We start from the raw sequence: 25,764 nt of genomic DNA, 5'->3' as shown, positions 1-25,764 counted from the left end.
ATAACACTGTCACACACACAGCCTCCCATGTGTCAACAACAAAGACTAAAAGAAGGAGATGGTTGCTGTTTGCATCTCACAGTAGCTGTCTGTACATCTTTCCAGAAAACACTTATGCCGAAATGGTGAATGAAAATTCCTAGATTAAATGTGAGAGCAGAACAGGAGAAAAGTAAAAATATTTCTTGGAGTTGGTGTGCATTGGACTGTGTATCATTGTTGATTGTTGTGAAAGAAAAAAAGAATTTTATGAAGTAATGCAGCATCAGTCTACATCAATTGCCTTAGATTGCGGAACACATCATGTTGACGGTAGAAGAGACAGTACGTGTTCTCAAAAAACCTTGCCCGTGTAGATCTGGTCTTAATGTGATTTCTCATTTCTGCCAATGCCTTGATTGATGTATGTTTGTTTTGTACTGTGACACAGAATCAGATTTCTTTTAACATATTAAACTTTTTTTGAATGTTAAGAGTTTGTGTAATTTAATTTTCATTCCTAACATTGAATCATATTGCGTTCATAGGTTGATGAATTTTTGGAGAAGCTTTCTACTATGACAAAAGAGGATGAACAAGCCCATCACTTCAAACAAATAGCAAAAAGGTAATGTGTATAAACTGCATTTGATGTAGCCACAAAAAAAAAAAAAAAAAAGTTTCCATGTATGCAAAGTGTTTGTTCCTGTGGCAACAGTATTATAATGACTCTGATAAATTATTATTTTATCTGATAAGGAGAACTGTTTTTTTTTTCAGATGTACATCAAATGACTTGAAAATGATCATTCGACTAGTGAAGCATGACCTGAGAATCAATGCTGGTCCCAAACATATGTAAGTTGTCCATTTTATCAGCTGCTATTATAGTAACATTCAAGTGTGTTAGCCTACACACATGTAGTCTACTGTGTGTGATACTTCCATCCATTCACAAAAGCGAATGTTTAAACCATTATGCCATACCAAGAATTTTTTTATTTGATTTGATTTTTATTGATTCCAGAAATCCTGTTGTGTGGTATTACTCACAGATATGGGACACAGTTTCAATGTGTATAAATATTATAATTAACTTATAAGGAAAAAAAACCATTACATCAGTAGAATAAATCAGCTGAAAACTTGTGGTGGCATTTGACGTGATTTTGATTCACTCATGAAAGAAAATCAAGTTATATGTGCAAAATAAAAACAGTCTCATATTTTACTCTGTCTAATATAAGTTAATTTTTATTCTTTCTTTTCATTTTTTTTACGTAAATATTGCTTCATTATTTCTATATGTACCATAAGTAGTCTATTTAAAATCAGTCAATTGTTTCACATAAATATTGCTTCTTTAGTTGCCTATCATAAGTGCTCATTTATATTCATATTGTCAGTCAAACGGGAATTAACATTCTCCATTAACAGGAATCTCCTTAAAACCACCTTTCTATATCTGTTATTTTCATCCTCGTCACTACCACTACTACTACTATTATCTTTATCGTAACCACTACTGCCACTTTCCATCTTTCTTTTCGCTCCCTTCTCCGATACCACCAGCCTGTCTTTCACCTTTAGCCCACAGACGCTTGAGTCAGTCACGACCTTGGACACACCTGTAAATATGTCTTCCCCCGCGAAATCCAGCTTTTGTCCCTCTTCCGGCCAGCAGGTAGACGGAGCGCGCTCGGTCCTACAGGCGGCCACAATGGGACGGACTGGTTCCAGCGGCGGGCTCTTTGTGGCCCACGCGAACGCTCAGTCGCTAACGGCTCACTTCGACGAGTTCTGTGACCTGTTCTGCCAATCGCTGTTCCATATTATCCTCGTCTCTGAAACTTGGTTGAAACCAAACATTTCTTCCGACGCTATCCGAATCACTGGTTACTCTCTCCTAAGGGCAGATCGTGAAACACGACGCGGGGGTGGTGTGGGTGCCTATATTCGCTCTGATCTGAGACCTACTATACTATGCACATCGGATGCAAAGGGCGAAGGAGAAGCAGAGTTCTTGTTTTTCGAAATAAATACATCATATCAGAAACTGCTAATTGGAGTAATCTATAAACCTCCAAACGTCGGTGCTATGTCCTCCTTTCAGTCTGCCCTGTCCTCGCTCGTGACACTGTATGAACACATAATCATTATGGGCGACACAAACATCGACTTACAGTTAAAATCTCCCTCTGCAGAAAAACTTAGGAGACTGTTCCACTCCAATGATATGAGTTTAGCACCGCTGGACCCAACTCATCACACGCCACACAGCCATACACTCATAGATATAATAGCAACAAAGCGACCAGATAAAATAATTCGCGCCAATCAGACATCCGCTTCAGGACTCTCTGCTCATGACGTGATTTTCTTAAATTACTCAGTACATACTACCAAAGAAAAATCTCACCTGGTAACCTACAGAAACCTAAAAAATGTTAACCATGACGCTCTTCAAAAGGATTGCTCAGACATCCCTTGGCATGATATAAGCAATGAACCGACTTTAGACGGAAAAATTCGGGAATTATGTCGCAAAATTATTGCACTGTATGATAAACATGCTCCTCAACGCACTGTCAAGGTAAAGAGAGCTCCTGCTCCGTGGCTCACCACTGCATTACGCCAGTTAATGAATGAACGTGATGCTGCACATAGGGCCTTCAAGTGTAACCCAACTCCCGAGGCGTACGAAGCTTATAGGAAACTCTGAAATAGAACCAAGCAAAGCGTGAGGAATGCCAAAATCAGACATGCCCGCTCTGTCGTATGCGGCATATCAAAACCTGCTGCACTGTGGAATAAGCTGCGCAGTTTCGGTATAGGGAAGCGAAGATCTGACGCTGTTTATCAAGCGTCTACAGAAGAATTAAACGATTTCTTCTCAACAGCCGTAAACTGCCATGCAGCGACAAATTACCAGCCCCAAGATATCAATCTCTCGAGAGACAAGTTTTTCCTAAAACATGTCACTGCCGGCACAGTACACAAGGCAATTATGAGAATCTCTTCCGAGGCAGTAGGAAATGATGGAGTGAGCATTGGCATGATTAAGAACGTCGTAAACACTATTACTCCAGTTATCACAGACATCTTCAACCTGTCTCTTGTCAGTAGTACATATCCTACTGAGTGGAAGCAAAGCTTAATTCAACCTATACCCAAGACTGACAACCCTAAGTCGCCAGGTGACTACAGGCCGATCAGCATACTTCCTGCAATATCTAAAGCCCTAGAACACATCGTCCATGAACAGCTGACGGATTACCTCAAAACTCATAACATCCACGACAAATATCAGTCAGGTTTTCGAAAGCACCATAGTACAGCAACTGCATTAATCAAAGTAACTGATGACATTAAACATGCTATGGACAGATGTGAAGCTACCATCCTAACACTGCTTGACTTTAGCAAGGCTTTTGAATCTGTTGACTTTGATATATTACTAATTAAAATGAAGCAGCTGAATTTCTCAAACAGCGCAATACACTGGTTCGACAGCTACCTCAAAAACAGAAGTCAACAAGTCATTTGTGGGTCGGAAAAGTCATCATGGAAAAACGTGCGCTCTGGAGTTCCCCAAGGCTCCGTCCTTGGTCCATTACTCTTCTCACTGTACATTAATGATATTTCTTCAGTGATTCACTCCTGCAACTACCATCTATATGCCGACGACATCCAACTGTACATAAGTGCAAGCCCCAAGAACATTGCTGACGCAGTAGCGAGTATGAACGCAGATCTTTGCTCTGTTTCTCGATGGGCACAGAACCTAGGTCTGAAACTAAACCCCAAGAAATCCCAGGTCATACTTATATCTCATCCAAAGTTAATCAGTCGGTACTTTCGCGAAACAGTCCCTCAAATACTCCTCAATGGTACCCAACTACCATACCAAAAAACAGTAAAAGACCTTGGAATAATCTTGGATGAACACCTAAACTGGGAAGAACAAACAGTCACAGCTTGCCGGAAATTGCTCTCCTCCCTACATGCAATTCAAAAATTTTGAAAAATATTTCCAACACATGTTAAACAAAAATTAGTCCAAACACTAGTCTTGCCTAATCTTTACTACTGTGATGTAGTTCAACATGGCACAAATAATGAAAATTCGAGATGCCTCGAGCTAGTGATGAATGCTTGTGTTAGATACGTATGCAACATACGGTTGTATGATCATATCAGTCCTTCATACTCCCAACTAGGTTGGATACGCCCACATAAGGCACGCGATCTCCATACGATGTGCTTACTTCATCGATTTCTTAGCCACTGGTGCCCCCAATACTTATCTTCTCACATTAAACACCTATCATCATTCCACAACCGCAATACCAGATTGGATACGTCTAGCATGTTGGCTGTACCCTTACATAACACAAAATCTTTCTCCGTGTCATTCTCCATCTCAGCCATACGACTATGGAACGCGCTCCCCTGTGATCTGCGTCTTATCCAAAACCACTCAACATTCAAGAGGGAACTTAAGACTTACATATTAGGGACGGTATAGCCACCATTGTTGTGCCCCTCTCATCTTTTTCTTTCTCCTCTCCATCATAGCTTCGAATTTTACCATTCTATTTCTCTTCCTCTAACCTATCTACCTCTTCTATATCTCTTTCACCCCATTCCATCGTCTTATGTCTCTGCTTGATGAGAATAACTCGCAAGCTGCAAGAATATAATGAGAAAATTCCCAACTAGCAATAGGACTGACACTCATATAAGAAAAATATGTTTACTTTCATATACATAGTCATTATTATTATTATTATTATTATTATTATTATTATTATTATTATTATTATTATTATTTTTATTATTCTTGATTGTTATAATTATTTTTTGATTGTTATAATTATCATTGTACTACTTTTATAATCTTTATTTTTTTTCTTTAACATTAATACTGTATAACATGTTATATGTCCTAATTTTCTGTAGACACTGAAATTTGTTGAATCTGAGTATGCCTGGTTAGGTGTAAGAGAGGGCCTGAAGGCCCTAATCTTGCCAGGTAAAATAAATGCATAAATAAATAAATAAATCGGCTATGAACGTGTGGTACATAGGAAAATGTTTAACTTTCTTACTTGAGGCTGGCATTCATAATTTCTTCTTCTGTATAGAAGCAGTTCTTCTGAAGCAACATATTTACATTTGCTCAAAATCCATCTCCATTTGACTTAGCGTTTTCGAGTAGCTTGTTGTGTAGAACAACTCCTAGGTGCCATATACTTCAGAGTCCCTTGCATAGCTCTTAACTAATCGTAGACATGTCTTTGGAATGACAGGTCTGATGATGGTGGATATTTTCATTTATTTATTTATTCATAAAAATATGTCAATTTTCATGAATAAAATGCACTTTTTTATTCATGTAAGTACAGAGCACTGGCAGGATAATAAGCTCCAGAAAGAGATGTTTAGTGGTGGAGGGGGGTGGCTTTCATCTCATGATCCTGACTATTATATTCTGCGTAGTAAGTATCTCTGTGATTGCGATGCCTCAAAATAGGATGCAATGTGAGAGTACAGAATATACAAGTGCAAAGTATGCTTGTTTTAGTATTTTGATATCACAAACTTCACTCAGGGCATTAATTGTATATAACTCAGATTACTCAGTCTATTTATTATCTTGTTAATAAATCTAGATCTCACTATAGTGTATGATCCATTCAACTCTGAAGAATTTATTTTTACTTACTTAACCTTGTCTGATTAGGGTCATTAACCCTTCTTTTATATAAGAACAGGATTTCACACAGACAGTATCTCTTTTACATCCTAGTTACCTATGAATTAACAGTTTTAGCATGACAAATGGTATTAAAATGATTAGTGTGTCTGTAGTGACAATGTGAGTAAATAATACTGACTATGAACTAATGAAAATATTACAAAAAGGATAGATTCATGCTCAATGTGTAGTTGAGGTGCTGAGTCACAGAGAGGCACACACACACACACACACACACACACACACACACACACACACACACACACACACACACACGGGTGTGGGCTCGCTGGCTGTAGGCCCAGAGACCTAATAATCATTCCCCCCCCTTTCCCCACCCCTTCCCCCACCCCTTCCTCATCCCTCCCTTCTGATGTAGTAACTCGCTTAACAAGAAGGTCTTAAAACGAAGTGTAGGCTGATTTGAAACTTCCTGACAGATTTAAACTAAGTGATGGAGAATAGCCCATGATATCTCTTCATCCAGAAGTGCTAGTCCTGCAAGGTATGCATAGGAATTTTTGGAATGTAAGAGATGAGGTAGTGGCCAAAGTAAGGCTGTGAAGGTGGGTTGTGAATCGTGCTTGGATAGTTGAGTCAGTAGAGCACTTGCTCGTCAAAGGCAAAGATCCCATAGTTAAAGTCCCAGTGTGGCATGTAGTTTTAATATGCCAGGAAGTTTCAACAATACCTTAAACTTTCAGCAGAGGCTAAATTAATGAGAAGCAAATTCTGCTCAAGAAAGCTACATATCTTTAGAATTTAAATTAATGTGGTGTTACTTTCAGCCTTGATGCAGTTCATGCTGATGCCTATCAGGCATTCCAGATGTCACGTGACATCTCTTCTGTTATTGCACGTGCCACGGGTAAGAATTTTCTGCAAGGGAAAGGCGAATCTGGGAAGAAACAAGGAACTGCACCTGGTGGCATGAGTATTGGTGTTGCTTTGATGACACCTGTCTTGCCAATGCTGGTGTGTATCAATAAAATTAGTATTAAGTTAAAAATAGAAGATTAGAAAAATTATTAGCGTTGGTAATTTTGCTTTGTAGGCAGATTCAAATGAAATTTACTAAATATTTTGAAAGACATAGCTTTATCTTAATCCATTCTAAACCAGCCACTGTTGCACTGGATGGGGCAGTTGGAATGCTATTTTTAACACATTTTAAAAATTACTTTGTAACTGTGAATGCAATGAATGTCTGTGATATTTCATTTGGAATGATGGAACTTGGTTTATATAATCTGAAAATCTTATTACAAAATGTTAGCTGTAGCAGGTATGTGAAAAGTTTTACTGAGTCCCTTTTTATTGCAAAGAAAATCTTGTCTGCACTGTTCTTGCACATAATTGATGTGCGTGTGATATGTTTTGACAAATTGAGGCATGCAAAGAGCTACATCATGGTTTGGATTCAATGAATATATTTCTTTTTGGCATTTTTCCCTTCTTGATCTTGCTATATGCTGATAGAAAATTGTGAGCCAGAAATAAGAAAGTGACACAGTTCTTAAAATAACTAACTAAAATTTAGCTTTAACTTTGTGAAGTTCATGAGCCATTAGCACCAGCTGAAGACAATGGTGTCATGTATTTAAGGAATATGGCATGAATATACCACAGCTCAAGCAGGCAGGAAAAACTTGTGACTGTAAAAATGGTGGCAGTAATTGCTTCAGAGGTAGTCCTCCTCCGTGGAGCTCAGAGACATCAAAACAACTTCGTAAAAAATTGTTACAGCGAAACTAAAGCATTAGAAAGTATATGTGCAAATAAGCACTAGAAATATTGGCAGATGTCTGCAGAAACCATAAGAAATTTGTTTATGCAATTTTGCTTAATAAAACTGGATGCAAAATTGATTTTTCATCAAATAAAGGTTTCTTATCGCAGTGTGGTGTTTAAACAGCAACCCATGTTGAGGGGAAGAGGGGTGGAGAAGTTGGGAGAGGAAAGAGAAGAGGCATAGTGTAAAGGAATGGGAGGATGGTGGGGTACCATAGCAGTGGTTGACGATAGGAGGGGGGAGGGGGAGCTTTGGCTAGGAAGAATGTGGTGTGGGAGGAGAACAAGAAAGAGGTACTATGTGTAGGGTGAAGGGACAACCCAAAAAAGAGAAAAAATGTGTTAGGGCTGTACGGGAAAGGAAAGCAGATCTGTGAATAAACTTTCATTGCTTACTCCAAGTGCATAATGAGCTCAAAATATGTGTTGAAAATCCATATAACTTATTTCCAATTCAGTAGAACAGATTTTGTGAGGAGAGGATGCTAAGAATAGTGATGAAATAAGCAATGACAACTCTGCTATGGACATAAAGCATTTGATCAAAGATGACTTTAGAAGCTTTAAAAATATTGATAGAGAGAATATTGTTTTGCTGAATAATTAAATAAACTTTTTTCCTTGTTTAAGGCTGTGTTGTGTTATACAGGTTGGGCAAAATAAAACTGGCCTGGGAAATATGTGTAAGACTGACGGGAATTGACCCTTGTTAATGAACAGAAAATGTTGAAAACCATGATATTGATGCACCAGTTTGGTTGTTGTCACATTTGTGCACATAGATATCTCCCACACATCCTCTCCTGAATACTTCCCTTTGTCATTGCATTTAAGTGATGGAGAGATGCAAACATGTTTAATGACCAGTTGAATGTAACACAAAGTGGTGCTCGTGATAAAACTGCACTTGTTTATTTTTGCTTGTTAAGGGCAATTCAGACAGAGGTGATACGATAAGCGATATGATACACGATGTGACTTGCGATATGATGCAGAAGCTACCTGCATCAATAGAGTGCATAGAAACATAGTTGAAGCAATGTAACTGGTTCACACTGGGATGACAGCAATATGACACCTTTGTCTTATCACCGAGCATAATATGAGGTGCTGATTGCTACACACAACTAGGTTCATATGATACATGGTGAGGAAAATTTCAAGTCATTTGATTTGGCTAAAAAAAGTATCTGTAGTTAATTTCTCAGGAAACATACTTTTTTCGTAACAAATTGAAAACCACTGTTTTGGGATTTGCACATTCTTCACTATCCATCTTCTCTCATTTGATTTTGAGGAAAGTATTTAGTAAAAAATTGATTTTTCCTTGTCTTATAATCTGAAATCACAGCTTTTTAATGAACTGGTTTTCTTTTTGTTACTGCCTATAGCTATTATGATGCTTAACAAATAAGAAAACTCCCGGGCATATTTTGAAAAGTTTCCAGTTAATAACATAGTTACTGTCCAGTTTGTTAGGTGGGTTTTAGGTCATAGATTGCTGCATACTAAATGTAATAATAGTAATAGTAGTAGTAATAATAATAATAATAATAATAATAATAATAATAATAATAATAATAATAATAATAATAATAATAATAATAATAATGATGATAATAATAAACCACGTGGAGGCCCGGGAAAAGAATAGGCCTCCGGTATGTTCTGCCAGTCGTAAAAGGCGACGAAAAGAACAAACCACTAATAGGGCTAACCCCCCTTTTAGTGTGATTAGTTGCTTCAGGACAGAACTAAAGAAGCCTCGGACAAGCGCCGTCATGGTCGGGGATGACGCTTGAACCCTACGCCTGCCCATAATGGTAACGACACTGCTAGCCAACTGGAAAATGATTTAAATCCAAATAGAGGTGTTTTGCAGGATATTCTTCCTGCAACCACCCTAGAAGGAAAACAAAGACAGAGGATGAGATGGTCAGATGAAGTTAATCGACACCTCATGTTCTGTTATTATGAAACAACAAACCTAGGAACCAACACAACTGGATACAGATCACAAGAATACACAACATTTATTACCAGATACCCAGAATTAAAATTTTTAACAGAACGACGACTAGCTGATCAGATCCGTGTAATAATCAAAAATAACAGGATACCCCAGTCAGAATTAGAAAACATCAAAAACAAGTACAACAAATACTGGAACAAAATAACGTGCAATCAGAAGAAGAAGAAGAAGAAGAAGAAGAAGAAGAAGAAGAAGAAGAAGAAGAAGAAAATACAGTAATGGACTCAAACATCCCAGAGCAAACAAACAAAGAACAATACGCATCAGTTAAACAATCAGAGGAAAACGAAATCTTAAGACAGCCACCAGAACAAGCACAAATAGAACACGAAGTGACACACATGTTAGATATAGAAGAAAAATTTCAGCTGACATATATAGAATACAAAGACACAAATACAGACATTAGACCATTCTTGCAAAGACCGCCAAATAACCCACAAGTCGAAACAACAATAAAAACTATCAACACAATCATTCACAACAAAATAAATGAAAACACAACTATGGAAGAGTTACAACTACTGGTTTATGTAGGAGCACTCACTACACTAAATACACACACTAGGCAGAGATCAGAACCAACTAACACACAGAAGAAACCCACAAAACCAGCAAGGCAACACAGGCTACAGATCAGAATAGAAAAACTGAGAAAAGACATCGGGCAGCTAACACAATTTATAAGAAATGAAATGTCAGAAAAAACAACAAGAAGTGATAGAGCAATTAGATGAAAAGAAGCAGAAATCACAAGCATTGGACAAACAACTTAGAAGATACAAAAAAAGTGAAAATAGAAGGAAACAAAACCAAACATTCAACACAAACCAAAAGAAATTTTACCAGACAATAGATAACACACACATTAAAATAGACAATCCACCAAACATAACAGGCATGGAACACTTCTGGAGCAACATATGGTCAAACCTGGTACAACATAACAGGCAGGCACGGTGGATACAAGTAGAAACAGACACATACAAGATGACACCACAAATGCCTGAAGTGATAATTTTGCAACATGAAGTCACCCAAGCAATTAATTCTACTCACAATTGGAAAGCCCCTGGAAAAGATAAAATAGCAAATTTCTGGCTAAAGAAGTTCACCTCAAGACATTCACATCTAACTAAATTATTTAAGTTACATTGCAGACCCATACACATTCCCTGATACACTTACACATGGAATAACTTATCTGAAACCTAAAGATCAAGCAGACACAGCAAACCCAGCTATATATCGCCCCATAACATGCCTACCAACAATATACAAAATATTAACTTCAGTCATTACACAGAAATTAATGACGCATACAACACAGAACAAAATTATAAATGAAGAACAAAAAGGCTGCTGCAAAGGAGCACGAGGATGTAAAGAGCAACTGATAATAGATGCAGAGGTGACATATCAAGCTAAAACTAAACAAAGGTCGCTACACTACGCATACATTGATTACCAAAAAGCTTTTGATAGTGTACCCCACTTATGGTTACTACAAATATTGGAAATATATAAAGTAGATCCTAAATTGATACAGTTCCTAAACATAGTAATGAAAGACTGGAAAACCACACTTAATATCCAAACAAATTCAAATAATATCACATCACAGCCAATACAGATTAAGTGTGGAATATACCAAGGTGACTCATTAAGTCCTTTCTGGTTCTGCCTTGCTCTGAAGCCACTATCCAACATGCTAAATAATACAAATTATGGATACAATATTACTGGAACATACCCACACAAAATCACACATTTGCTATACATGGATGATCTAAAACTACTGGCAGCAACAACTCAACCAATTACTAAAGATAACAGAAGTATTCAGCAATGATATAAATATGGCTTTTGGAACAGACAAATGTAAGAAAAATAGCATAGTCAAGGGAAAACACATTAAACAGGAATATTACATATTGGATAACCACAGCGACTGCATAGAAGCGATGGAAAAAACAGATGCCTATAAATATCTGGGATACAGACAAAAATAGGAATAGATAATACAAATATTAAAGAAGAACTAAAACAAAAATACAGACAAAGACTAACAAAAATACTGAAAACAGAATTGACAGCAAGAAACAAGACAAAAGCTGTAAATACTTATGCTATACCAATATTGACCTGCTCATTTGGAATAGTGAAATGGAGTAACACAGACCAGACCTAGCACTTTTCATACAGATATAATACTCGTCTAGGGAATAAAAAGGGTTTTCAATTAGAATTCTTTTTAGCTGATCTTTTAATTTGTTAGTAGGAAGGGTTGTGAGACTTTTCGGTAGAGCATTGGCTAGCTTCAGCCCAGCATAAGTGCATTTTTTTTTCGTATAAAGCTGTTCTGTGGCTATTTACATGGTATCTGAACTTGTAGCTGACATACCAAAATTTTTTTTAATGGTGGAAGGAAAGTGATACCTCTTTCCATTCTTGTAAGAAAATATGATATATACTGAAGGCTGTCCATAAAGATATTGGCACCTCACACGATGCTGTTGCCACCCACTATGGTCTCCTATGTAGAATGTGGAACTTCTCCATGTTTCTCTTTTTTGTATGCTGCCAAACCTGAAAATGAAAAGCTTCATGAAATGAAAACTCAATGGAACTGATGATGCTGACTGGATGTTTTCTCAGTTATGCTCACTGCTTTTGGGAAACTGGTGTAAAGGAGACCAGAAGCTAAATTACTGTTACTTCTGAATGAACAGCTGGATGAAGCCATGGAGACAGGATAAGGCGCAATAACATCCTCTCCAGAATACTTCAACATTATAACTGAAACAGAAATGTGATTTGTTCTGTCTTGTTGCTTGTTGTTTGGTGAGTCATGTCACACACTGTATCATATATTGTAGCTTTCCAGCAGGATCCCAATTGTCACACGAATAAGTGTTGTATCACAGTGTCCTTTATTGCACTGTGTTGTATAGCATATTGTATCATCCCTGTGTGAACCATACCATATGAAAAGCATAATTTGTGGAAAATGTGTGTGGAACTATTTGTGCAAGCATTTAAGACTAGAAGTATTTTGGCAAAACCCCAGCAAACTCATAAGTGTAACATGTAGTGGTAAAATAGCACAAAATGAGCTCTGCAGCTAATAAATTTCTGTCATCTTCCACGATGTTTATTAGCAAGAGTCAATCTCATCTCTGTCTTCTTGTAAATATTATCAGGTCTGGTTTCATTTTGTCCACCCTGTACTATTATCTGCTTAGTATGATATTAGACTGTGCATTTGAGAGTGCACATGTGCAGACATAACACACTGGTCTTGAAATTTTTTTTTTCCACAACAAAGATAAAGTAAACAATGTTGCATAATACATTTTACTTCACCATTGTTAAGTAATGTCACACTGTTTATCTAGTGTTGGGCAGATGCTACAGATATAATGTAAAGAAATATCATTTATCACCATTACAGTATCTGAAGCTGTTTTGAAGCCATTGTAGGAGACTTCAGTAGCTAAGGCATTTAAAGTAAAATCGGAGAACAATTAACCTAAATGTCATGTGACTGGTGGACCATTTTCTGCCTTCACACATATAATCCGACAAAAAAAATATGAGACTAATGCTGGAAATTAGTGTTCCTACCAGGTGGTCATCTTCAAAATTAGACTCATTTAAATTCCCACACATCCGCATTGGTTCCTTCCCCTCCTCAAAACATTTCTGTATTTTTGGTCCATAATGAAAAGCAGTAAAAGCAGTTTGGTTTCTAAGGTTTATGTTATTATCTGTATAGCCCAACAATGTGTGAAAATTTATTGCAATATAAGTGGACATGCTCCATAGACTGAACCCATTGCCCTTGTACCTTCAACTCACTACCTTCTTTATTCCTATTTATTTAGTGTGGCAATAGGGGCTCATGTGGCACATTAGCCTTGGCACTCTAAATAGATGGACAAGACACTTGGACAATGCTAAACCTCAGCAGAGCTTTGCCAGCAGCAATTGCAGCTCATTCCCGAAATGCTTTTTACACCCAAACATCCAGAAGTCAGACTCTCAGATTGGTACCAAATGTTTTGTGATGATAGTCAACCAAAACATTTAGTTCAAGCTGTGTGCTGTCAGCCAGTAGAACATGCGTAAATGGTAGTTAAAAGTAACACTAGAACTATGGAGTATGGGAAAAGCGTATCCGAGAGCTACTAACATGGAGATCTCTGGTAGGTGTGTTGGTAGTGTGTCAGATGCTCATACTACAGTTCTCGAGTTCAAAACCCACCGATGTCAAATTTTTTTTTAACAGTTTAAGTTTTAAGTTGTTATATGAGAGAACCCCCTCATGAGCCATGGACCTTGCTGTTGGTGGGGAGTCTTGCGTGCCTCAGTGATACAGGTAGCTATACTGTAGGTGCAACCACAACGGAGGGGTATCTATTGAGAGACCAGACAAACGTGTGATTCCTGAAGAGGGGCAGCAGCCTTTTCAGTAGTTGCAGGGGAAACAGTCTGGATGATTGACTGATGTGGCCTTGTAACACCAACCAAAACGGCCTTGCTGTACTGGTACTGCAAATGGCTGAAAGCAAGGGAAACTACAGCCGTCATTTTTCCCGAGGCATTCAGCTTTACTGTATGGTTAAATGATGATGGCATCCTCTTGGGTAGAATATTCCGGAGGTAAAATAGTCCCCCATTTGGATCTCCAGGCGGGAATTACCCAGGAGGACGTTGTTATCAGGAGAAAGAAAACTGGTGTTCTACAGATCGGAGCGTGGAATGTCAGATCCCTTAATCGGGCAGGTAAGTTACAAAATTTAAAAAGCGAAATGGATTGGTTAAAGTTAGATACAGCAGGAATTAGTGAAGTTCGGTGGTACGGGGAACAAGACTTCTGGTCATAAATACTTCTGGTTATAAATAAAAAATCAAATAGGGGTAATGCAGAAGTAGGTTTAATAATGAATAGGAAAATAGGAATGCGGGTAAGCTACTACAAACAACATAGTGAATGCATTATCGTGGCCAAGATAGATATGAAGCCCACGCCTACACAGTAGTACAAGTTTGTATGCCAACTGGCTCCTCAGATGAAGAAGAGATTGATGAAGTGTATGATGAGATAAAAGAAATTATTCAGATAGTGAAGGGAGATGAAAATTTAATAGTCATTGGTGACTGGAATTCGATAGGGGAAAAGGAAGAGAAGGAAACGTAGTAGGTGAAAATGGAATGGGAGTTAGGATTGAAAGAGGAAGCCGCCTGGTAGAATTTTGCACAGAGCAAAACTTAGTCATAGCTAACACTTGGTTCAAGAATAATAAAAGAAGGTTGTATACATGGCAGAAGCCTGGAGATACTGGAAGGTCTCAGATAGATTATATAACGGTAAGACAGATTCAGGAACCAGGTTTTAAATTGTAAGACATTTCCAGGGGCAGATGTGGACTCTGACCACAATCTATTGGTTATGACCTGTAGATTAAAACTGAAGAAACTGCAAAAAGGTGGGAATTTGAGGAGATGGGACCTGGATAAACTGAAAGAACCAGAGGTTGTAGAGTGTTTCAGGGAGAGCATTAGGAAACGATTGACAAGAATGGGGGAAAGAAATACAGTAGAAGAAGAATGGGTAGCTTTGAGAGATGAAATAGTGAAGATAGCAGAGGATCAAGTAGGTAAAAAGACGAAGGCTAATAGAAATCCTTGGGTAACAGAAGAGATATTGTATTTAATTGATGAAAGGAGAAAATAAATGAAGCAGGCAAAAAGGAATACAAAAGTCTCAAAAATGAGATGGACAGGAAGTGCAAAATGGCTAAGCAGGGATGGCTAGAGGACAAATGTAAGGATGTAGAGGTGGGTATCACTAGGGGTAAGATAGATACTGCCTACAGGAAAATTAGAGAGACCTTTGGAGATAGGAGAAACACTTGCATGAATATCAAGAACTCAGATGGAAACGCAGTTCTAAGCAAAAAAGAGAAAGCAGAATGGTGGAAGGAGTATATGAGGATCTATACAAGGGTGATGTTCTTGAGGACAGTATTATAGAAATGAAAGAGAATGTAGACGAAGATGAAATGGGAGATATGATACTGCATGAAGAGTTTGACAGAGCACTGAAAGACCTAAGTCGAAACAAGGCCCCGGGAGTAGACAACATTCCATTAGAACTACTGACAGCCTTGGGAGAGCCAGGCCTAAGAAAAATCTACCATCTAGTGAGCAAGATGTATGAGACAGGCGAAATACCCTCAGACTTCAAGAACAATATAATAATTCCAATCCCAAAGAAAGCAGGTGTTGACAGATGTAAAAATTACCGAATTATCAGTTTAATAAGCCACAGCTGCAAAATACTACCACAAATTCTTTACAGACGAATGGAAAAACTGCTAGAAACTGACCTCAGGGAAGATCAGTTTGGATTCCGTAGAAATGAGGCAATACCAACCCTATGACTTATCTTAGAAAATAGATTGAGGAAAGGCAAACCTACATTTCTAGCATTTGTAGACTTAGAGAAAGCTTTTGACGATGTTGAATGGAATACTCTCAAATTCTAAAGGTGGCAGGGGTAAAATACAAGGAGCGAAAGGCTATTTACAACTTGTACAGAAACCAGATGGCAGTTGTAAGAGTTAAGGGGCATGAAAAGGAAGTAGTGGTTGGGAGGGGAGTGAGACAGCTTTGTAGCCTATTCCTGATGTTATTCAGTCTGTATATTGAGCAAGCAGTAAAGGTAACAAAAGAAAAATTCAGAGTAGGAATTAAAATCCATGGAGAAGAAAAAAACTTTGAGGTTCGCCGATGACATTGTAGTTCTGTTAGACACAGCAAAGGACCTGGAAGAGCAACTGAACAGAATGGACAGTGTCTTGAAAGGTGGATATAAGATGAACATCAACAAAAACAAAACGAGGATAATGGAATGTTGTCGAATTAAATCGGGTGATGCTGCGGGAATTAGATTAGGAAATGACACTTAAAAGTAGTAAATGAGTTTTGCTATTTGGGGAGCAAAATAACTGATGATGGTTGAAGTAGAAAAGATATAACATGTAGACTGCCAATGGCAAGGAAAGCATTTCTGAAGAAGAGAAATTTGTTAACATTGAGTATTGATTTAAGTGTCAGGAAGTCATTTCTGAAAGTATTTGTATGGCGTGTAGCCATGTATGGAAGTGAAACGTGGACAATAAATAGTTTAGACAAGAAGAGAATAGAAGCATTCGAAATGTGGTGCACAGAAGAATGCTGAAGATTAGGTGGATAGATCACATAACTAATGAGGAGGTATTGAATAGGATTGGGGAGAAGAGAAGTTTGTGGCACAACTTGACTAGAAGAAGGGATCAGTTGGTAGGACATATTCTGTATTGGAGGGCAGCGTGGAGGGTAAAAATCATAGAGGGAGACCAAGAGATGAATACACTGAACAGATTCGGAAGGATGTAGGTTGCAGTAGGTACTGGGAGATGAAGAAGCTTGCACAGGATAGTGTAGCATGAAGAGCTGCATCAAACCAGTCTCTGGACTGAAGACAACAACAACAACAACAACAACATGAGAGAACACTTTTCTGACATTTAAAAGGACATTTCACAGTTTGTAGCACTGTTCTTTTGGATGTCTGGTTTTGCTTCATTAGTTGAAAGTAGCAAATCTACAGAGTACATTTTATACATAGATGTGGTATTATCTTAGATGTGGTATTATCTGTACAAATGTATGCTGTAGGTTTGTTATTTCCAAGTAGTGAAGCGAAAGCAGACTGCCAAAAGAACAATGCTACAAACTCCAAAACATGCTTCTAGATGTCAGAAAAAATGTTCTCCCATGTAACAATTTCACACATGAACTGTTAAAAAAAATTCACCATCAGTAGGTTCCAATCTCAGGACCTTTAGTATGATGATTTGATGCTCTACCAACTCGCTTACCAATGATCTTCATGTCCAGAGTTCATAGGTACCCTTCTCCTGTACTCTGTCATTCAGGTGTTAGTTTTAATTACCATTTGCACATCTTCTACCAGACAACAGCACACAACATGAACTAGAGCAGTGTTTTGGTTGATACTCCATTGGCAGGCAATGTTCGGTACCGATCTGAGTGTCTGAGATCTGGTGGTTTGTGTGTTAATCGCAACAGCTGAAATCAGCATGGTCAGTTTGTCTAATTAATGCACATCCCAACTATTCTTAGTCGCCTATGACCTATGAAGAAATTTTAACTAAAAAAAAAAGCATCTTAAGGAGTTGAGAAGAGACTGGAACAAAGGAAAAAGAATGTAAAAAAAGTCACGTAGGGATCCTTTAACATATGCTTTTTTTTACTCTTGTTAATTTTTGGCTCTTGAAGAACCACCTTTTTTACAGGGGAAATACCTGCTTGAAAATAAACAGTGTCTGCGAGTGACCAACAGTCACACCTTTAAGTGCTGAGTGGTGAACATGTGCGTTAGAAGTGGAAGTGACTACCTGCTAAGTTTTTAAAATGTTCATTCATGTAGATGTACACAAATCCGTGGTGAAGCAACTTTAATATTGTATGTAATGTGGTGATTTGAGGAAAAGGTTGTAGCACGTAGCCTGGGGGGTGTAACAAGATGGTATTTTTCAGATTAAAATAATTGCAAAACTATGTATTTCCACAGAAATTTTATGATTAAGTGCAGGAGTAGTAAATTTATGTGGTGAATGCAAGTAGGATTGAGGTGGGGAAGGGATTGAGATGTGGAGGGATGAGATAGTGTAGGGTAGGGGAGGGATGGGGTGGGGATGTGTACCCTAATGTGTCAGGTTTGTGTGCAGCACATTTTCTCATCTGAACACAGCAGCCAGTCAGTGTAATCGAATTTCACTTTCACTTGAATACAGGACCCAATGGGAAACATGTCACAAATACACAAAGTTGTTACACTTGGAGAAACTGAATAGTCATTTTATGTTCCTGTAATGTAACTGTTTAGTGTAAGTTTGGTCCTCATGTTCAACTGCTGTTACCAGATTTAAAAAACAACTACACAAACAAACTATAGTTGTTTGGCCAACATAGCTTTGATATTGTGGAAGTTGTAGTCAATACCTGATAAAATTTGTCACTATATCAAGTGACTGAAAAACACTCTAATGATTGTTTCCATTTGTGAAAATGGCTCATAATACAAGTGTATGTACTTTCTGTTTTGTTAGGCTGAGGCATGTAAATCCGTTGAACAAGCAATGAAAAAATGTCCTAATGGGATGTTCTCTGAAATAAAGTATGATGGTGAAAGGGTTCAAGTTCACAAAAGAGGTGATGATTTCAAGTATTTCTCTAGAAGCTTGAAGCCTGTGATGCCCCATAAGGTATGTGAAAATGTCATGAATTTATAAATAGTTTGTTATTCATATAAATTTGTAGTTAACTTTTATACCAAGGCTGTACCCATTTTGATGTTTAATTCAGTACATACCTTCTGATTCCCCAAGGTTTCCCATTTTAAAGACTACATACCAGAAGCATTTCCTCATGGCAAAGATGTGATACTTGATAGTGAAATCTTGATGATAGATACACAAACTGGGAAGCCATTACCATTTGGTACTCTTGGTAGACAAAAGGTAAGTATATTTTTGTTTTGGAATCTTGTGAACCATGTTGTAGCAATTCTAAATGCAAAGTGAAGAAGAATAACTGCAGTAAATTGTGAGATCATTGATGGATGTGGATTGCAAATGTGAAACTGATTATAGTCATTTAAACTTCAGTGATCAGACCTCTCTGAGAACATAAGATGCATGCATAAAATAAAAGCACATTGTATCTTTTAATAATATCCCATACTATCTCTGTTAAAAAGTTGCTAAAGTTGATCTTATTAGCCTAGTCAAGTCACTCATGGATTTGATAAATATAATCAATAAGCTGCAAATAATGATATATTGATTTGTGGATTGTTACTTCTTGCTGTCAAAATATTTCTCTCTTTCTCGTGCAGTAAATTTTTTGTGTTGGTTTGTCATTTAGAACAAACTGCATAACAACATAACAACATTCACTAAAAAAATAAATTGACTTTGTTTGTTTTCTGGTTATTTCTAAATGAACAAGGTGGTCAGAAACTCTTTCAGAGTTGCCTTTTAATGTGTGCAGAATGAAATAAATTTAATATGTAAACAGTCAAATTATATTTTTTAAATTAGAAGGCAGATGATAATACATGAGCTTAATATTTTGATTCGAGCTTTCATTTTAATTTTTTCAGAAAGAGGGGCTGAAATCTGCCAATGTATGCCTGTTTGTATTTGATTGCATTTACTACAATGGTGAAATTCTACTGTCAAAGTAAGTCTGTTTTAAGTCACAATGCTTGTTACTCTGTCACATAAAAACAGAAAGTAAATGAATTGGAAATTCACTAACTGGTCTTGTTTCATAACTTTCAGACCGATCAAAGAAAGAAGAAAGATTCTGCACAGTGTGATGACACAGATACCAAACAGAATTATGTTCTCGGAGGCAGAGGAAGTTCATGTAAGTTGCAACATGCTTAAATGCTTGTGGACCGTATGACATAACATAATAATTAAAGTGTTTTGTCATAAGGTACTTTTTTCATCATATGTTGTTCAATGAGGCATATTTCCTTTGAACTTAATATTTGTTTTAAACAATAGCCATCAAATTCAAAGACAAGCTAGCTCATTACCCTCTTAAAATTTTTTCTTAGAATCCAAATGTTGCGTAAAGCATCAACTGGCAATATACACCTATATACATAGTCTTTTGAGGGATGTCAAATGTTGGTGTATCAGCAGTTTTCATTGTTGTGTTATCTACTCTATTATATTTGTATCCAAAACAGCTGTAAACAGATGTGTTACACAACTGGCAGACAGCTGTTACTGCAAAAGAGCTGGAAGTGAACCTAATTGAGATTTCAAAAGATTGTTGAGAACATCAAACATTTTCAGTAATGACTGATAAATTTTGTTGAGGCTGCGATCCATACCTTTTTATTTTACTTCACAGTATGATTATTTTCCAGGAAAATATGAAAGACGTGAGAGAAGCGAGAATGTAGTGTCTCTCTTTTCTGCCACAATCTGTTTGGAAATATGGCTACAAAGTCTTTCGCAACGTATTTCTTGAATAAAAGTCTCTCGGTGTACATGCCGCGTCAATTCAGGATAAAACTCCAAGCTTTCGACCACTACCTCCACGGTCGTCATCAGGGCTAAAACTGACTGTCAGAAACTAGCGGGGCTCTGACTTTTATATGCAAAGGATGGCTTCCGATTGCCTGGAATACATCATAGCAACAGCGATATGGCGCGTAGTGAAGTGGTGCCCTCTATTTTCATAGATGTAGTTTCTATCCCGCGTTGCTTGCAGCGCCATCCCTTGAATCAGGAGGTAAAGTGCGGGAAGTTTTCCTCTGCAATTTTTCTTTATCCAGTGCACTCTTCCAGGTGTATCTAAGTGCATAACTGTTGTCTCTGTTAAAGTTATTATCGCTAAGTCTAATTTTGACTGCTTCGCGGATCACAGAGTCCCAGTAATTCGATGCGTGGGCTGTTACTCTTGTTTCTTCAAATAAAATCTTATGCTTGTTAAGCAGGCTATGCTCAGCCACCGCTGATTTTTCCAAATACCTGTATTTCAGGTGGTGCTGGTGCTCGATGCAATGGTCGGCAGCGGTTCTTACCGACTGGCCCACGTTTGGAAATACATATCAATAAGGTTGTGAGGGGAGAGGGAGGGGGAAGGGTGTGAGAGATCAGGCATCAAGAGACAGATGTATTACTTGTGATATGAAGTCAAGGTATGACAATTGTGACATAAAATGAGGTTTCACTAAAAGCACTTGCAAAAAGAAAAAACCAGTTACCCAATCATATGTTCACACATAAAGGCACATCATCATGTGCATATGTGAATTATTGTAACCTTACGGAGCTCAAGCAATAACTCTTTCCATAATGTTAAGGGCAGAATTTGAACTTTAAGTTATGAGGTAATTATTCTTTGTTTGCAGCAACCAAAGCAACTCGAAGTAATGATTGAGAAGGTGTTTAAATTGGGTCTGGAAGGGCTGGTCCTCAAGGATCTGATGGTAAGCTGCATTTATTTGTACAATCTTTAGTGTTATTAATTTATATTTATTCATTTTAATATTTTTCAAAGTAAATAAAATGCATTAGTTAAAAAATAATGACAGGAATGTCAAAAATAACATTAATGCTTATGATGCAAAACATAAACTATTGTATTGTTTCTCTGCTGTGGTCTCATTAGCTTATTCTATTTTGTAACTTTAATGCAACTCCTTAAAAGAGAGGCCTACATACATCAGATTTTGAGTGTGAAATCAGATAATTATTGGCAGATAAAAGGATGAAGGAAGAATGTCCGACTGCTGACAAGTTCCTTGGAAGTGGAGCACATGTTCAGGTTAGGGAAGGATAGGGACAGAATTTGATCACTATCCCAGTATTTACCACAAGTGATTTATGGAAACCATGGAAAGCCTAATTCTTCTTAACAGCTGGAGAGGGATGTGAACAGCTATCCTCTTGGATGCGAGCCCAGTGTTTTTCCACTAAGCCACTGTACTTTGTGAAATAATGAGAAGTGTACTTGCTTCATGCATTAGAGTATGGTGTGTGGAACATGCCATCAGTGATAGAAACAAGCTTGGTACATATGGTGTCAGACATATGATGAAGTGACTTAAGTCACACTAAATGGATATGATAGGTGATTGTTTACTTAAAAATCTCAGATGGGTAACTTGACCCTATACCTGACCACTTGACACTGTAGAGTAGATCGAAATGAATATCTGGCAACTACCTGATATCTGGTATATCTGCCTAGTTTTAATATCCAGCCAGATACCATCTCGGCCTTGTTTTCTTAGATTGGATGAAACTTCACATTCTTTTTGTTAGTTGATCACCATCCATCCTCATGATATGACCATAAAATAACAATCGTCTCTTCTTAATGGATGCTGTGATAGGTTCTGTCTTGCTGTACAAGTCCTCATTTGCTCTCATTTGCCATTGTCCATCAACCCATCTATTACCTAGGATTTTCCTTAATATCTTACGCTCTTGCTTTCCAGCCGCTCATCTTGACCTTGTTTATTCATGATCAAAGTTTCAGACTTGTAAAAGCCCTCAGGTTTTACAACTGTGTTATAATGTTGGTACTTGGCCCTTTTACTCATAGACTTTTTGTTATAGGTATTCTTTGGCAGTTTGTATGCCTGGTCTAACTTCCTCATCCTGACATTAATTGCTTCTTCTTCTAATCCATTCACCTGGATGACTTCACCAAGATAACTGAAACTCTTAACACGTCCGATTCTTTTCCAGTTCGGTGATCATTCATTCAGGTCCATCATAGTGTCTGCCATATATTTTGGTTTTTGAATAGAGATCTCGAGTCCAACTTTTTCAGCAATTTCTGACAGCCTATTGATCTAGTTGACTGCTGACTCTATATTGTTAGCAAAAATGGCCAGATCATCTGCAAACGTCAAGCAGTCAATGTACACCCCTTTGTTCTTATGACCAAGTCTGAACTGCTCTTCATTTGTTTCTTCTTGGGCTAACAACCTTCTCCACTCTCGAATGACCTTTTCCAAGATGCAGTTGAAAAGGAGTGGGGATAGTCAATCTCCTTGTCTTACACCTGTTTTGATTGTAAAAGGTTCTGAAATATCACCCATAACTTTTATTTTTGACACTGTGTTAGTGAGAGTTCGTTTGATCAGCTTTCTTGATGTATCATCTGTCCCAAACTCTTCCAAAATATTTATTAATGCCTCTCGGTTGATGGAGTCATATGCCTTCTGAAAATCAACAAACATGACCACGTAGTTATTTCCTCCAGTTTTTTTGTACCTGCTGATGTTCTTTAAGTTAAAAATCTGTTCTGGGCAAGAACGGCCCTTTTGATAACCGGCTTGATATTCCCCAATCAGTTGGTCAAGATGACCTTCTATTCTGTTCTGTATTGCTTTGGAGAGAAATTTTATATGAGATGCCCCTATAGTTATTGACATTCTTTTTATCGCCTTTTTGTGTAGAGGATGGATTAAAGCTGACTGCCATTTAGTTGGTATCATCCCAGTTCTCCAGATCTCTGCAAAAAGTTGGACTAGTATATCTAGAGTTTCACTATTTTCCAGCTTCAGTAGTTCCGCCACTATTGAATCCTCTCCAGCTGCCTTATTATTCTTAAGGTTGTTGATGATCCCTTTGAGCTCCTCTTTACCAGGTGGAGATGAGTTGGGTAGTTTATGGATCAGGGCACATACAGGGAATCCCTCTTTCAGTTCATCACAATTAAGTAGGTTTTCAAAATAACGAGACATGATCGTGCAGTTTCCTTTGTTAGTCAGGCCGACCTTTCCATTTTTGTCTCTAAAACAGACTAGGGGCTTGGTATCCTTTCAAATTCAACTTGAACATCTGATAGAAGTCCCTGGCATTGTTTTTTCAGAAATCCTGATTGATCTGTTCTAACTGCTGTTTCTCATACAATCGTTTACCCCCCCAGGGGGTCCACAACTCTTTTGTGGATACATGCGTGGCGAGCACGAGGCCCCGAGCCATTGCAGCCTTCTTTCTCTCCCGGGCTGCATTTCCTTTCCCTTCCCCTCCTTTCCCCTCCATACTCCTTTCCCCTCGCCCTCTCCTCTCCCTCTATTGGTGTCCTTGCTTATGTTGGCCCCCGCTATCCTCCTGGTTCTGTTGGTTTTACACTCCGGCTTTGTTGCGTAATCATCTCCTCCTTTTGGCATTCCTTGGTCCCCCTCTGAGGTTTGACCTCCATTACAAAATTTCTCCTCCATAGTGTTAGCCATTTGGGGAAGAGCACCTTACCTAGTGTCTCCGACGTGCGCCCTCCTAGTACATTCCACCTTTTCTTTCACGTCGTTGTCTGATGCTAGGGTGCATAGCCAGCACGGTAGCCAGCCCGTGTGGTGGGGTCGCTAGTACCCTTTTGGTTGAGCCCCCTGAACACACAGGGATCACACTTCTGATACCTGAGCTGTGACCTCCTCATGCATGCCTTGGAGTGGTTGCTCGTCATCCTGGAGCATCGGAACTCCCGGCAATGGCCGCCGTGCCAGACGGCCCTTGCTGTGGCTGGGTGGCGCCCGTGAGGAGAGCCCCTGATCGGAGTGGGTGGTATCAGGGCGGACGCTATGCAGATGAAACGCATACGGGTCCAAAACTCTGGCCGTTCTTCTGCGGCCGTCTCTGTGTGGAACTGATTCCTCACGTGCTGCTTCTCTTGCCCCTTCGGCCTTCCCTTCCATGGCTACCCCCTGGGAAGAGGGTCAGGCCCGTCGTCTGGGGGCAAAACCTTTCCCCCGTTATCTAGTTTGCTCCAGGACTGATGGATATACTTTCACCAGTGTCAAACCTTTATTCTTTGTGGAACACATTGAAGACAAGTTTGGCGAAGTGGACTCCCTGAGCAAGATGCGGTAGGGTTCGTTGCTGATAAAAACAGCTTCAGCTGCCCAATCTGCGGCCCTTCGTGCCTGTACCCATCTTGGCACAATTCCTGTGTCCATTACCCCTCACCAGTCTCTAAATATGGTACAAAGTGTGATATTTCACAGGGACCTCATCCTTCAAACTGATGAGGAACTTCGGGACAATCTCGGACGGCGGGGTGTTCACTTTGTTCGGCGTGTTTAGAAGGGTCCTAAAGATAATCGTATTGATACTGGTGCCTTTATCCTGGCCTTTGAAGGGGATACCCTTCCTGAGAAAGTTAAGATTATGGTCTATCACTGTGATGTGAAGCCGTACATCCCACCTCCTATGAGGTGTTTTAAGTGTTTGCGTTTTGGCCACGTCTTCTTGCTGTTCCCAGGACCCTCTCTGTGGTGACTGTGGACATCCACTCCATGAGGGGAGTCCCTGTGTTCCCCCTCCTGTATGTGTAAATTGTCATGGTAGTCATTCTCGATGTTCACCAGATTGCCCAGTATATAAGAAAGAAAAAATGATACAGGAGTATAAGTCCCTCGATCGTTTAATCTACACAGAGGCCCATAAGAAATATGCATGACTGCACCCTGGGTCCATGACGTCTAGTTACGCCTTGGTTACATCTTCACCCCTTACTCCCCCTTCCTTACCCCCATCTCGGAACCCTCTCCTCCCCCCCTCCCCTGCGGCTCCCACACCTTCTC

The 25,764-nt window shown here is 38.7% G+C and overlaps 1 protein-coding gene across 6 annotated transcripts in view; it reads left to right on the top strand.

Moving 5' to 3' along the window:
* LOC124788188 (DNA ligase 3) overlaps positions 1-25,764 on the top strand; it is a 637,556-nt gene that overhangs the window by 364,717 nt on the left and 247,075 nt on the right. For all 6 annotated transcript variants that reach the window (XM_047255354.1, XM_047255349.1, XM_047255352.1 and 3 more), the window contains 8 exons: positions 528-607; positions 760-837; positions 6,529-6,715; positions 18,749-18,904; positions 19,028-19,159; positions 19,804-19,883; positions 19,985-20,072; positions 21,577-21,654. In XM_047255354.1, coding sequence (XP_047111310.1) covers positions 528-607; positions 760-837; positions 6,529-6,715; positions 18,749-18,904; positions 19,028-19,159; positions 19,804-19,883; positions 19,985-20,072; positions 21,577-21,654 — 879 coding nt within the window. The remainder of the gene's footprint in view (positions 1-527; positions 608-759; positions 838-6,528; positions 6,716-18,748; positions 18,905-19,027; positions 19,160-19,803; positions 19,884-19,984; positions 20,073-21,576; positions 21,655-25,764) is intronic.

The sequence above is a fragment of the Schistocerca piceifrons genome, chromosome 3 (genome assembly GCF_021461385.2).
Source record: "Schistocerca piceifrons isolate TAMUIC-IGC-003096 chromosome 3, iqSchPice1.1, whole genome shotgun sequence".
NCBI lineage: Eukaryota > Metazoa > Arthropoda > Insecta > Orthoptera > Acrididae > Schistocerca > Schistocerca piceifrons.
The sequence above is the reverse complement of the archived record's forward strand: the minus strand, read 5'-3'. Positions and strand labels throughout refer to the sequence as shown.